Source organism: Ailuropoda melanoleuca, chromosome 9, assembly GCF_002007445.2.
Source record: "Ailuropoda melanoleuca isolate Jingjing chromosome 9, ASM200744v2, whole genome shotgun sequence".
NCBI lineage: Eukaryota > Metazoa > Chordata > Mammalia > Carnivora > Ursidae > Ailuropoda > Ailuropoda melanoleuca.
This window is the reverse complement of record NC_048226.1, coordinates 69,057,909-69,071,555: the sequence shown is the minus strand read 5'-3', so window position 1 is coordinate 69,071,555 and position 13,647 is coordinate 69,057,909. Positions and strand designations below refer to the sequence as shown.

The window sequence follows — 13,647 nt, the reverse complement described above, 5'->3', positions numbered from 1 at the left end:
AGGAGGACAGAGGTGTCCACGGCCATTCCTCAGGAGTGAGCTCACCACCTTCCCCCGTCCCTGGGGTTCTAAAACCACTCCGCTAACAGTGCTGCTGCACAGAACGAATGCTGGAGGGGCAACTCTCCTCGGCTTCATTTCTAGAGCTGCCACTTCCTCCGCACTTCCTGGCCGGTCTAAGCCAGAGCTCCTTAACCTGGGGTCTGCAGATGCCCAAAGAGTACGCACATGAACTTGGGTGGGGAAAGCTCACCTCTTTATTTTCACTAACCCTCAACTTTAATTTAGCCTTCCCTTTAGTTACGAACATACCGTAATATTAGCAGTGCCTGTGTTTTGTTACCAATGGAAATCAGAGATATTTTCACATCATAGAATTACTGCAGATATCTCGAAATATCAATTACATGCATCCATCATACTTTGAAATTGAAGTTTCATACAGTAGTTACTAGGCCCGCCTACAGATCATGATAGCTACTGCATGCAAAAGGAGCACATATATTCCTATATCGTAAACATTTTTTATTACAACAGCAATGTTATCAATATAATTGGTTTCCTTTGTAATCCAGTGTTTTCTATTTTGTACACTGAAAAACATTATTCAGAAAAGGTCCATAGACTTCATCACACTACCAAAGACATGCACGGTGCAAAAAAGGAAAAACCCCTGATAAACACTCCGTACCTAAGAACTTGCTGTCTGCCTGGAGTCCTGGAGTACATGTTATTTGTACCTAAAAATTCTGACTTGCTTGGTCTGAAAGAGTTGGGTTTTTTAACTTTGGTTGGTGTCATTTGGAACTTCTTTTTAAAATAAAATAGGGACATTTTTCTACCCAATATCACCAGACTCATATCTGTAGGTTCCCCTCTTCTGAAAGAAAAGGGATTCTGATTCTTTGTCTTTTCAGAGGTTTGACTCCCAGCGTCCCAAAGCATGAAAAACACCTCGGCTCACACATCCATTGATAATTGCCCAGCCAGAACTGGGCAATTTGCATAAAACCCGCACAACTCCAGTCTGGCCCAGGGTCTGCTGGGAGTAGCGGTGGCGGCAGCAGCTAGCATTTACTGAGGGCTTACTGGGTGCCTCGCAGGCGTGTACCACTCTGCATCTATGAACTTGCTCAGTCTTCCCATCGTTACAGTGGAATAGGTCCTTTTATGAGCCCTGTTTCTCAGAGAGGGCAACTGGGGCTTACAGTCATTAAATAACATGCCCACTAGTAAGTGGCAGTGACAGACTGGAAGGTAACAATCTGGCAGTCTGGTTTCAGACTCGGAACGCTTAGAGAAAATGGACACACGTGGGGCTGAAAGGCAAAGCTGTGCCCTCCGTGCAACTGGCAAAGGCAAAGGCAGAGGCAGCTTGCTAACGGGCCATACTGACACGGCGTCCTCTGCCTCCATGCCAGCAAGGAAGCGTGCTTGCCAAACTCAGAACCCTGGAAAAGAAGTGCGACTGTGCAGGATATCATGTGGAAGAAGCTGGCCATCTGTCAGCGGGTTACAGAAGGAGGCCTCCTGCCTGGGACCTGGAGGATATCGCCCATAAACCCTCCTTTCTCTGCACGGAAAATACGTGCCACGCCATGGTTTTCTCGAATGGGGGAATTAGTAGGAGAGCCTGCTTTTTAATTTCTGCTTTTCAATGTATCTGAAACAATGATCCACTTTCATAATTTTTTTAAAACCGATTATTGATATTTTTAAAGACCCGAAAAACTTCCTTTACACCCAGGAGGATCCTAGGTCTTGGACATTCTCATCAATGTGTTATTGGTTGTCTGACGATCTGTAATTTTTAGACTTTTCTTTTGTGGAGCGTTCTCTTTGCCCAGACGCCTCAGGTATGTGATAGGCAGAACTTAGAGACTCCCACTGGTATTCGCCAGCGTAGGACTCAGTCTGCCTTATCTAGAAACATCTAACAGAACAGCCTGCTTTGGAGACCAGTGACTTTTATTCGGATTTATAAACAGTTCAGTGTGGGCTCTAAGACACGCATTTCAGAAGGAGGGGACTCTTGCTGGCAGACACTTCTTCAGTGGCTGTGTGTGACCTGTCAAGAGGATCAGGGAGTAATGGCCTTTACTCCACGCATGAACAACTCCATTGAATTGAAGGCATGCTACCGGGTCCATGAGCAAACTCTTCCCTTGTGTGCATCAGCTAGCTGCACCAACAGAGAACATCGCTACCCTATTCTCTAGCCCCTGTGGCTCGGCGGAATCTCAGCCTGCCTCCCTACCCATAGTGCTTGCAGTCATCTCCTGTGTACGTACATATGTACCCACCTACCCTCTATATATGGAGGATTTCTATATGCTGCTTTTAAATGCCATGAACTCAGTTAATCTTCACAACAACCCCAGATGTCATTTTATCATTATCCTAATAATAATATCCCATGTTATTATCATCCTCATTTCAGAAATGATGAAACTGGGGTACAGAGAGGTTGAGTAACTTGCCCAAAGTCACACCATGCAAAGTGTCAGCCAGGATTTGAACTCTGACTGTGTGGGATCAACCCCTACACATACTACTTCTTGCCTGATGGTTTCTTGTTGCCTCTCTTCTTTCCTTCAGTTGTGGTGAGCTGTGACCTGGAAAGTTTATTCTTCTTGAAATAACTTTCCATATGTGGACATCACTCTCACTGGACTTAAACTGCTCGAGGGTTTAAGTTGGCTTCGCCACTCTGTGGAGCTATCAGACCTTGAGAAACCCCCTTCCTGGGCCTCAGTCTCCACCTCTGTAAGGTGGTGATGATGATACTTGTGCTGCCACATTCACAGGGGTATTGTAAGGATCAAATGCAGCAATGCACGTGAAATCACGCCACCCGCAGCACTCAGCATGCTGGTTTGGTTCAGTCAAATATTTACGCTCAAGGACCTGGAGATACACAGAAGACACAAAGTCCCTGTGCTCACGAGCTCTACACTCTACCAGGGAGGAGAAAAAAAATAAATGTCTAGCAAATGCTAAATAGGTCAAGTAGTGATTGGTGCTATGAAATAAAGCAAAGCATGGTGAAGGAACAGTGAGAGAGATGCCATTTCTGTAGGTGGTTATGATAAGGCCTGTCTCAGCAAGGGCCATGTGAGCAGAGGCCTGATGGAAATAAGGGAGTGAGCCTTGTTCACATGGAGGAAGAACACTCCTGGCAGAAGGAGCAACAGGTACAAAGGCCCTGAGGTATGAGTAACCTTGGGGGCTCGGGGACTAGCAAGGAGGCTGCAGCAGCTGAAGATTCATGTGTAGCATTACTAAGTAAAATCACTCAGAAAAGCCAAAAAAACTGAAAAGTCATGTCACCTCTCCTACCACCATCATCACTACCAAATCCTTGTCTGTAATCAAGTTTAAAAACTAATTATAGGGGCGTGTGGGTGGCACAGTCGCTAAGCATCTGCCTTTGGCTCAGGGCGTGATCCTGGCGTTCTGGGATCAAGCCCCACATCAGGCTCCTGCATTGGGAGCCTGCTTCTTCCTCTCCCACTCCCCCCACTTGTGTTCCCTCTCTCACTGGCTGTCTCTATCTCTGTGAAATAAATAAATAAAATCTTTTAAAAAAATTAAAATTAAAAAAAAAACCTAATTATAAGGGCGCCTGGGTGGTGCAATCGGCTAAGTGTCCAACTCTTGGTTTTGGCTCAGGCTGTGATCTCAGCGTTATGAGATCGAGCCCTACGTTGGGCTCAGTGCACAGCGCATCTACTTGACATTCTCTCTCCTTCTCTCTCTGCTCCTCTCGCTTGTGCTCTCTCTCTCTCAAAATAAATAAATAAATCTTAAAAAAATAAATAAAGCCCAACTATAAGAATAAAGAAGCCAAAGTGCATTATCAAAGTTATATAAGTGGCTTGGTTGACATGATACCAAACGTGCAGACAACAAAAGAAACAGTCTACTTCATCCAAATGATACTGGGTGTGGGAACATTCGCTAACATCTGCTGACAGAGAACTATTTTTCTTTTCCTATCAAGTGTCTACATCTGTATGGATAATGATTTTGTGGCATGTGAAATAAAGGTGTGGGAGGTTCAGGACCAGTAAAAGAAGAAGAATTATCCAGTCCTGTAGACAAGTGACCCAATACGGCAGAGATTAAACAATAATTCCATTCCTCTTTGTTGTGGTCAAGAGTTCTTTCTAAGACAGTGAGAGGTCAAGGGAAGTACAAATAAAACAATTCTTCAAGGTAGGCATGGTCCACATTTTGTGAGGAAGGACACCAACGATTCTGAGAGTGCCACGTGCGAGATGACAGAGTTGTGACTGGAGCTCAATCTCATTTACCAGCCCATTCTTTCCTGGGCGCGCTGCTATGCACGAGCTTCTGGGGGAAAGTGTGACCCTTTAATTAAGGCAAACTCACTCGCAGCATCTCAAGGGAGACTACAATGTCTGCTGAGCATAAAAACAACCCGCTTTCTAGATAACAGAACTACTCCATCCTGTTGAGTGAACCAACCTACAGACTCTAGGAAGTCTTTGTGGGCTGGAGAAGCACCGTCACCATCTCCAAACTGCTCAGTGAGCTGGCCGGACCCAGACCCCCGCTCACACCTGAAGGAAGGGTGGCAATGCTGTTCTAGTCTGTCTCTGTGATCAATCAACACTACACCACTGGTTGCTGATAATTATTTTTTTTTAAAGAAAAAAAATGTGTAACTTTTTGGGTGGCTCTTTATCCCCCTACATCTAAATAATGCTTGGCTGAGGATAGGGGATTTGAGTTTAACAGCAGAAGTCAGAGAAGTTTCTCCAGTGGAAAGCAACCAAGTCTTCCTGCTGTAGGAGCAGCTGCACCATCACTGTCATTGCCATCACCTGCTCAGATAAAGCTCCGGAGCACTGTGCTAACTCATCCATGCTCTTAATGACTCCAATTTACAGATGAGGAAGGTGAGGCACAGCCAACCTTTCAAAGACTAGTTCACAAGGGGAATAAGACAATGTGAATGTTGATATGAAGCAGGTGTTCCTATTTCAAAAACAACTGCAAGACACACACCTACTTTACACAAGACACACTTTCTCATTTGGAATCATGAGGTCTGCTCTCCCTGGAAGACTGTGAGCACCTTCCTCAACACAGAAAGGATGTGGTCTTCCCACACCTTTGATGGAGGATGAAGGAAGTATCCTAGACCCAGGCCAATTCCCAAAATCCACAGAGGTGGGTCTACATGCATGAAATACCCTGCAGGGCCACTCCCCTGCTCAGAGCCACTTCTGCAGGAACTCTGGCCCCAAAAGAGGATAATGAGGGGGATTATTCCCATTTGAGGCAAATATGCACATAAGACCTTAAGGCAGAATCTGACCCTAATATCAGTTCCCAGCCAACGTACACACCAGGTAGTGGCTCCCAAACATTAGTGTAATTTCAGGTCAACCAAGGAGTTTGCTACCTACCAATGCTGATTCCTGACCCCACCGCAGAGAGCCCGATTCTGAAGGTCAAGTGTAAGGTTCCTGGATGGCATCACGGGAAAGCACCCTAGGAGAATCCAATGGAATCCCCCACTTAGAGAAGCAACATCCTAGGCCCACAGTACCTGCAGGGTCCACAGTGAGTGGGAGACTGTGCTTTTATAGAAAGCCACTTTCAACCACTGACAGGGTTCAAAGTGATGGCTTGAAGTCAAGTACAATGTCCCTTGATTAAACAGATTTTCTTAAAAGTTAGGATTTTTTTTTGTATGCAGTTTTAAGTTGTTAAAAAATATCCCCCCCGCCTCCAACAATGATGTTATTTTGAAACAAAGCATAGAGACCAGAGTCACATTGCTTTCTCATTTGGAAGTTTTGCTTAATGTGGGGTTTTGGACTGTAGGGCATAAAGATCATTCCTTGGGAGCAGCTTTCTGTCTCCAGGCTCCAGAAGGGGAACTCCCCACACAACGTCCAGAGTTTCTGACACAGTTACCCGCGCCATTTCCATAGCTCCATGCCTCCACTAAAATGCCAGGTTAGTGGAAAATTACAGAATGGAATCATGAGCCAAAAAAACTTTCCATCTTTTAGACCATGTCTATAAAGGAGCTGATTATTTGAGAAAACCAAAATCTGAGGAAAAGGAGGAAGTGTTCACACGATCTTTGCTAGCCCTGATTTCTACTCAGAAGAATGGTTTGATAACAAAAATCTAACCTTATCGGGTACTTAGGAACCAGACAGAGAGTTCTCTGTGTGGTGTCTCATTTCACCCCCACAGCAATCCTGTGAGGTAGGTACTATTATGATTTCCATTTGAAGGATGAAGAGAGGTTAAGAAGCTTGTCCAGCTAGTCAGAGCTAGTCAGGATCTACACGTGGGTTTCTGAGCCCGAAGCCCACGTGCTGGCTCACAAGGCTGTCTCTCCATGTGCGTGCTGGTAAGTGTCAGGACGGTAAATGCCACACACTAGTGAGGCGCTGGTCCTCAGAGAACACATGCCTTGGAGACAGCTGTTTCTTACCCAATGGAGGCCCTGCAGAAACCTAGCGTACAACTACGGTGTCCTGCCTTCTTACTTCACGGTGCGCTCAAGTCTTCGCTTAAATAGAACCCGTTGTCCTTGGAGGCCACCCCCAAATTGCATGGGCTGCTGGTGTCATTCATTTGCAGCTCACCGGCAGACCATGTCACCTGAGAATCCAGAAGAAGTGTCTCTGGCCCTGCTTGCCCATATGACCCACTCAAGAAGCAAGGAGATAGCTTGTGTTGGTGCCTCAATAAAACCTTTTCTTTCCAGGTTTAACAAAGGGGAGATGAAGCCAGACCTGCCCGAAGGCATCTGCCCAGAGCCAACCTGATCTCTCCCCGGCCTAGCAAGGTCAAAGGATACCTAGGCCAAAGGATACTCGCACCACTCTCCCCACACCCACAGCTCAGCAAAGCAAGGAAAGTGTAACAAGTTCCCCTAAGAGATCACAAGCTCGACTCTGCTGTGGTGGGGGAGTGCAGGCAGTGGTTACTCAGTGGCTGAAAACAAGGGTTCAAAGAGAACTTGTACGTGTTCACAGTAGCAGCATTCACAACACCCAGAGGGTGGAAAAACCCCAAATGTCTATCAGCCGGCAAGTTTGGAAAAACAAAATGTGGTATATCCATGCAATGGAATATTATTAGTGATAAAAAAAGAATGAAGTACTGATTATACTATAGCACGTTTGAAACATTATGCTCAGTGAGAGAAACCAACCACAAAAGACCACATACTGTATTATTCCACTTCTAGGTCCTATCCTGTACATTTTAACATTTTGCCCCACAACCCAAGATGCTGCTCCAACATAGCAGTTTTGCAGACCCACAAGTGATTCTGGACTGTCCCTTGGCAGTCCTGTTGTCTCCATGACCATAAAATACCCAGATCTTCTACAACATCGTTGTACAGGAAAAAAAGTGGGAGGTACAAATATTCAAAGTAGAGTCATATTAAAGTCATATTCAGATGGATAACATATGGATAAAATATAAAATAACTTCTCCTGAGCCCAGGTTCCATGATGCTAGACTAAACCAGGAATGGGAAGGGAGGGAGGGACTTCAGAATCTTACTGAAATCACCGTTTCCCAGCAATAAATATATGTATGTGTGTGTTTCTTAACCAAAAGAGGTCATATTTTTATTTTGGATTACACTATCACAGCTAGCAAGATACTTCCTAATTGTTTTTGTTCTGTGCATATTTGGAAGTTAAACATATCTAATTTGGTTTCACACAAAGAGACAAATGGAAACTCACAGATGAACCTTCCTCTATGCATCTTACTCTGATTAGTCTTAAACTGGCAGGGAATTGGCAGTTTTTCAAAGTTTCCTTCTCCTAAAATGCTAATAAGCCACAATGCTGTGGAGATCAGTGTTTCCATAAAGCTGTTTTTCTTTTTCTTTATAAAGCTCATTCCAGAGCCATCTCGAAGGCTGCATGTTATCAAATGGACTCTAGCTCCGGAGAACACAGGCAGGTCTCCTGGAGGCTGGAAGGCTCTGCTGCTTACCGCTTCCATCAGGCCCTTCACCGTGGGGGACTTCAACATCAAAGCATCGAACACATCGTCCGTCTCCTTCCGCACGTACAACAGCACTGAAAGAGAAGCAGAGGGGAGGCGTGACTGAGGCGCCCACACAGCCACCACCACTGCCAGGCTGCTCCCTATCACACACATGTCAGAGGCTGACAACATCTGCAAGGTCGCAGACCCCAGATGACCCAGACGACTCCTACAGGTGTGACTGCCGCACCTCCACAGTCGACCGGCAGCCAGGGGCCCGGGGGCCCTTCGAGGGAGTGAACGGACGAGTCACACTTAACGGACTGTGATGCTTTCCCACACTGTGCACACTGGAATTTCTCAAGGTGGGCCCATCATCTCCTTAGAACAGCTCTTCCTGCGACCTCTGTCTTCTATTTATTCATTTGGTCATTCAACAAATATTGCCAAATACCCATTAGGCTGTGTGCCAGAAGTGAATTAAAACACAGTCTGACCTTAAGGAATTCGTCATCCCTTAAAGAGGCAGGCATTCCTCAAATAAGCAGCCAGCCAGATGGGGTTGGACAAATTCAGAAGGAAAAGGACACAAGAGAGTGCTCACAGGGGCCTGAGCTTTTCAGAGGTGGGAAGGTGGAGTGAGAGGACAGGCAGACAGACCAACGGTGCATGGGCGCGGGAGGGAGCCAGGCCATGTCAGAGGCACGAGGGAGAAGCTGAGGACCTGGAGTACAACATGCCTGGCTTTGACCCCAGGTCAGCCTGCCGTGGGGCCCTGCTTGTTTCAACTTCTCCAAGCGCTGCTCTTCCATGGACAACGGGGATAATATCATCATCTACCTCACGGGGTTGCTGTGGGGGTTAAATGAATAGCATCCACGTGGGGCGCTGAGCACCGTGCCCAGCACAAAGCAAGCACCGCTCCTCAATCAGTGGATGCCATTATGAAGCACCTATTGTGGTTCTAGTGCCCTCAGTGAAAGGGAATGCGACTTTGTGCTCATTTGTCTGTAACATAACAGTCTCAAGTTGATAATGCACAGACTAGGGGAGATGGTAACGACCCCACACACCATCAGAGAGAAGACAGTCTCAGGGGATACCCTTCCTTACAGCAACTGCACAGAAGGTTAGCTCTCAGAAAGATCTGGAACTGCCATTCACATGCAACCCTCCAGCCCCCATGAGCTGACTGCGCTTTCTCTCTCCCTCTTCCAATGATGTGGCTTCTGGTTCTAACTTCAGAGGGAAAGAAAAGGGCCAAAGCTGCAGCCCCATCTGCCTGGCTACTACAGGAACAATGTGCAGCCAAGAGACCCTACTGAGCCTCCGACCAGGGTCAGGTACCAACGGAGCTACAGTCACCACCAAGCTGAAAGAATGAAGTTGGACCTGGAAACTGAAACCAGCTCTAACTCAAACTCCTGCCCCTTCCCCCACTTCTCCCCAGTGCCCAGGGACTTCATTAAAGCTGCCTGCTTCATAAAGGCAAAGTCTACATGGGCACACAAGGGTTCTGCCTACATTCTCTTTCCGCGGGCAGATGTTCAGTTAGTGTATGACACAAAAGAGAAAAAAAAACCTTAAGTATTGCAAAGTTTCTTCTCTTTACCAAGTACAAAGATAAACTACCAATTAAATAAACAGATTGAAAGTGACTCCAAAGATTTCAAAATTTAGTCCCCTGGAGGAATATTTATAGTCTCCATTTCAGCTGAAACGATCTAGTGGCCCAATGGCATTATAAGAGGACTCAAGGTTAGTGGCACAATGAGAAACAATTAGACCAGAGGACTTCAGTTACAACTAGATGAGGACAATTAAATTGAAAAAAAGGGTGGCTATTACAGCGAACATTCTACAAGCTCCTCCTGCAAACCCCAATAGAAAAATGTCATTTCCAGCAGACTGACCCTAAGGAAACCCCAAACGTGTTCTATTAAAATGAGTACTGCTTCTATTGGATTTACACATTTTTTTTCTTTTAAAATCTTTGTCTTTAAAATAGTATGGCTGATACCCTCACTACAGGTGTCACTGTCGGGGGTTAGAGGCGGTCTGGTGGCATGTGGACAGGCTGTGGGAAAGAGGCCAGGCAAGGCAGCATCCCCACACCCACAGCTTGCCTGGGGCAGCAGCTTCGGGAACCATGGGGCCGTGCGGGGCACGAACAAGAATCACTCTGCTAACGACAGCCACGATGACCAGCATGCGCCCCAGACGCTGGGGGAAAGGCAGACAGCCACAGGGGCCGGCTCCAAGTGACTCCCACGGAGCCACCCAGAGAAGTGGCTAAAAGGCAGAGCAACAAAGAATGGCTTTGGTGATAATTATAATCATTTTCTCTCCTGGAGAACTTCTAATAAATAAACAATGGGAACCATCACTGACCCTGATTCCTCTTGTTTGTCAAAGACCAGCTCCAAATGGGAGCTCCAGGCCAGGGGCTCAGTAACTACACTGTCCTTTTCCAAGGGAAAGCCACTCCCAGGAGCTTGCAGCGCCCTCGTGTGTCTCTGTGATTTAGATGTTTCAAAGGCCATAGACTTGCTTTTTGTCACAGCCCAATAAAATTCCCAGTGGCAATTTTTGTACTGACTTCACCATCTCAAAATAATCTGAAAAACACAACCTTTGGGCTAGCCAGCATGCACTAAATATGGATGCAAGCTACAATTACTTTTGCCTGTGTGATTCTTGATTTCCATATAACTCTGCCTTCATTCTAAAGTACGTGATAGAAAAGGCATGCAAGAACGAAGCTCAAAGCGCACTTGAATATTTGATGGGAAGCCTGTGAAGTCAATCTTTTAAAGGTTTAAATGTTGCTAATGTAATTAACACCACCCAGGTATGTATGCTCTTTCCATTTTGAAACACTAATTACTTATTCACAATGAACAGAGGTAACTAGATCCAGACCTAATAATAAAAGCCACAGCTATCATAGTGAACAGAGTGCTTACTATGTGCTAGGCACCTGGGTGAAGTGTCTGACATACACTGAAGTTCCTCGATCCTCACAGCAACTCTACAGGTGGGTACCCTTGTCATCCCTGTTTTACAATGTGGACTTGAAGGAGCAGAGGGTCCCCCCAAGGTCATACAACTCTGAAGGGCTGAGGAAGGCTACAGAAGGGATGCTCTTGACCATTACGCAAATCCCGTTACAACAAGGAGAAAAGAAATACCATTTCTCGGTAACAAAAAACTCAAGTCTGTGTGGATGGTGAACATATGTAACATGGTAGCCTGACTCACTGAAAGTCCCGTACCGCACGTCTAAGATCTCTAGAAGCTCCTGGTGTTGGCCAAAGCAGGACAGATGGGAAAATGGCCATTCCCCACGCTTTCCTCTTCCTCCAAGGAAGGACAGTGAGTCATGCACAGTATCAAAAGGCAGAACAAAACACTGACCCACTCTCACTTCGTTTCTTACTCTCTTGATGCAGTGGAATAAGCCCTTGACCGAGAAAAAGCGAAGAAGTTGGGATGTCAGAAACAGGCTCATTTATCTGCCTGAGATGAGTCGTTTTCATCTCTGGAACGATACTCAGCTGCTGCTGCTTTTGAGACATTACTGTCTCTTGTGTAACAAGAGTTTCTTTCTGACCTCGGACCTCACTGCTGGCTGATCAGTACCCTCGTTACTTTTCTCCCAAGGCGAAGGAAAGAACTAGTGCCCAGAAAGAATAAATGTTTGCTTAAGGTGCTTAAAAGGACAGGGCTGAAGGGGAAGGGGAAGACTGTGGACTTCCTGGGTCAGTAACCAATTCCCAGGCCAGCCCTGAACCACAGGGTCTGGGCTGGGCTGCACGGTCTTCTGTGTGAAGTGCCCCCACCATTCATGATGGGAGGGTGGGTAACCCTGCAATGCCCAAGGGGAGATACCTCGCTTCATCCCTTCTTCTTTCATCTGCTTAGAAGGTGCTGGACCAAATTCCTCTTCCATGGGCCTGAACATCCGTTTAACAAGGACACTGCTGCTAGAAAAGATGAGCAGAAATTGTTAAGTAAAGCATGCAGGAAGTCAAAAGAAAGGTTCGTGTATGTGTCTGGCCTGATCTTTTTCCTTTGTTTGTACTATCCATAGCTCCCTACAACTGGATCCACTCAGCAACTTCCTTCTTCTCCCCTGCAGGTCCCCAGTCATCCCTGTCTAGGGCAGAATACACACGCCAATATCTTCAGCACATGGACCAAGGACATATTGCCCATTACTGCATATGGATCCACAAAGATGAGACCCCTGGGTTTTACCCACTCTGTCCTACACCTAACCCTCTTCCTGCTCAAAAGATCAGGGCTGGGGTGGGGATAACAGGAGTGAGCCCTGGGGTCTGTGTGATCGCCAAGTTATTAGCTCTTCCCATTTAGTTAGGGCCTGAGTGTCCTACACTCTCTTGCCAGCCCCTTAAGGGCACAGTGGGGACCTCTGGAAATGGGATGGGCCTCCCTGGCTGGTTCTCAGTCCTGAGGCTGCCCTGACTTCCTGCTGTTCTATGGCTCCATCTGGTTGGAGCAGATGAGACTGCAGCGGTCAAAGTTCTCCAGAGACCCAGAACTCGGCTGCCCAGTCCTTCCCTCCTCCTTGGGAGGGGGTTTTCAGTATCCCCCGGACTCCATATGGTGCTGAGTTGAGTCCCCACATGTCACCACCTGAGCCAGTGCTGGTGGTTCTGCATTTCCTCCCAAAGTTCCTGTCCATTCTGGGTACTCTAAGAAAGCGGAGGAGCCTTTGAGAGGAATGGAAACTGGAAGCACAGACTGTCATAGAAGTCATTGGTGCTGAGGGCTGTGAGCTGCATGTGTGTATCTTCCCAAATTCATATGTTGAAACCCCACTATCCAGTAAGATGTTAATCAGGGGTGAGGCCTTTGAAAGGTAATTAGGACACGAAGGTAGAGCCACCATGATGGGATTAGCATCCTAAGAAGAAAGGACTGCCATGTGAGGACACAGTGAGAAGATGGCCATCTGTAAGCCAGAAGACGGTTCTGACCAGACACCAACCATATGGGCACCTGATCTCATACTTCCAGCCTCCAGAACTCTGAGAAATACACTTCTGTTGTTTTAAGCAACACCCCCCCCCCCCCCGCCCCCCCCCCCGGCAATGGTGGGCTNATTTGTGGTATTTTGTTAGAGCAGCCTGAACTGGCTTAACCAAGGAGATAATGTTCCTGAATGGAGTCTTGCTATTCTTCAAGCCCTCAAAGGAATAGACAGGTTTTTAGAAATTTTTACTCTCTTTGGAGATTCTTGGAACTAGGCACAGGAAGCAATGCCAGACAGACAGTTCGGCAGAATTATTAAGACATGAACTCTGGGTCCAGACTACTTTGGTTTAAACCCCTGCTTTATAATTTACTAGCTATGGGCACATGGACAAGTTCCTTAACTGCCCTGAGCCTCAGATTCCTTGTCTTTAAAAGGAGGTTGTTGAAAGAATTAAATATATTTGACATACGTAAACCACTCACACGATTGCTGCATATACCGTAAGGGCTACTAAAGTGTTAGATATGACCGGGACAGTGATGATAAAGGCGGAGAGATTAGAGAAAGAGAGATAAGGAGAAGAAATATGGCAGACAGCTTGAAAGATGCCAAAGTTTCCCTGTACCCTCAGAGAGCAA

At 46.4% G+C, this 13,647-nt stretch overlaps 1 protein-coding gene across 4 annotated transcripts in view; it reads right to left on the bottom strand.

Moving 5' to 3' along the window:
* The window catches only part of GRHL2 (grainyhead like transcription factor 2), a 155,842-nt gene that overhangs the window by 7,701 nt on the left and 134,494 nt on the right, over positions 1-13,647 (bottom strand). For 2 of the 4 annotated variants that reach the window (XM_019810127.2, XM_019810132.2), the window contains exons 13-14: positions 11,899-11,993; positions 8,014-8,099 (exon numbers count right to left, since the gene is read on the bottom strand). In XM_019810127.2, coding sequence (XP_019665686.1) covers positions 8,014-8,099; positions 11,899-11,993 — 181 coding nt within the window. The remainder of the gene's footprint in view (positions 1-8,013; positions 8,100-11,898; positions 11,994-13,647) is intronic. The other 2 variants (XM_019810124.2, XM_034668387.1) reach the window with 2 other exon arrangements.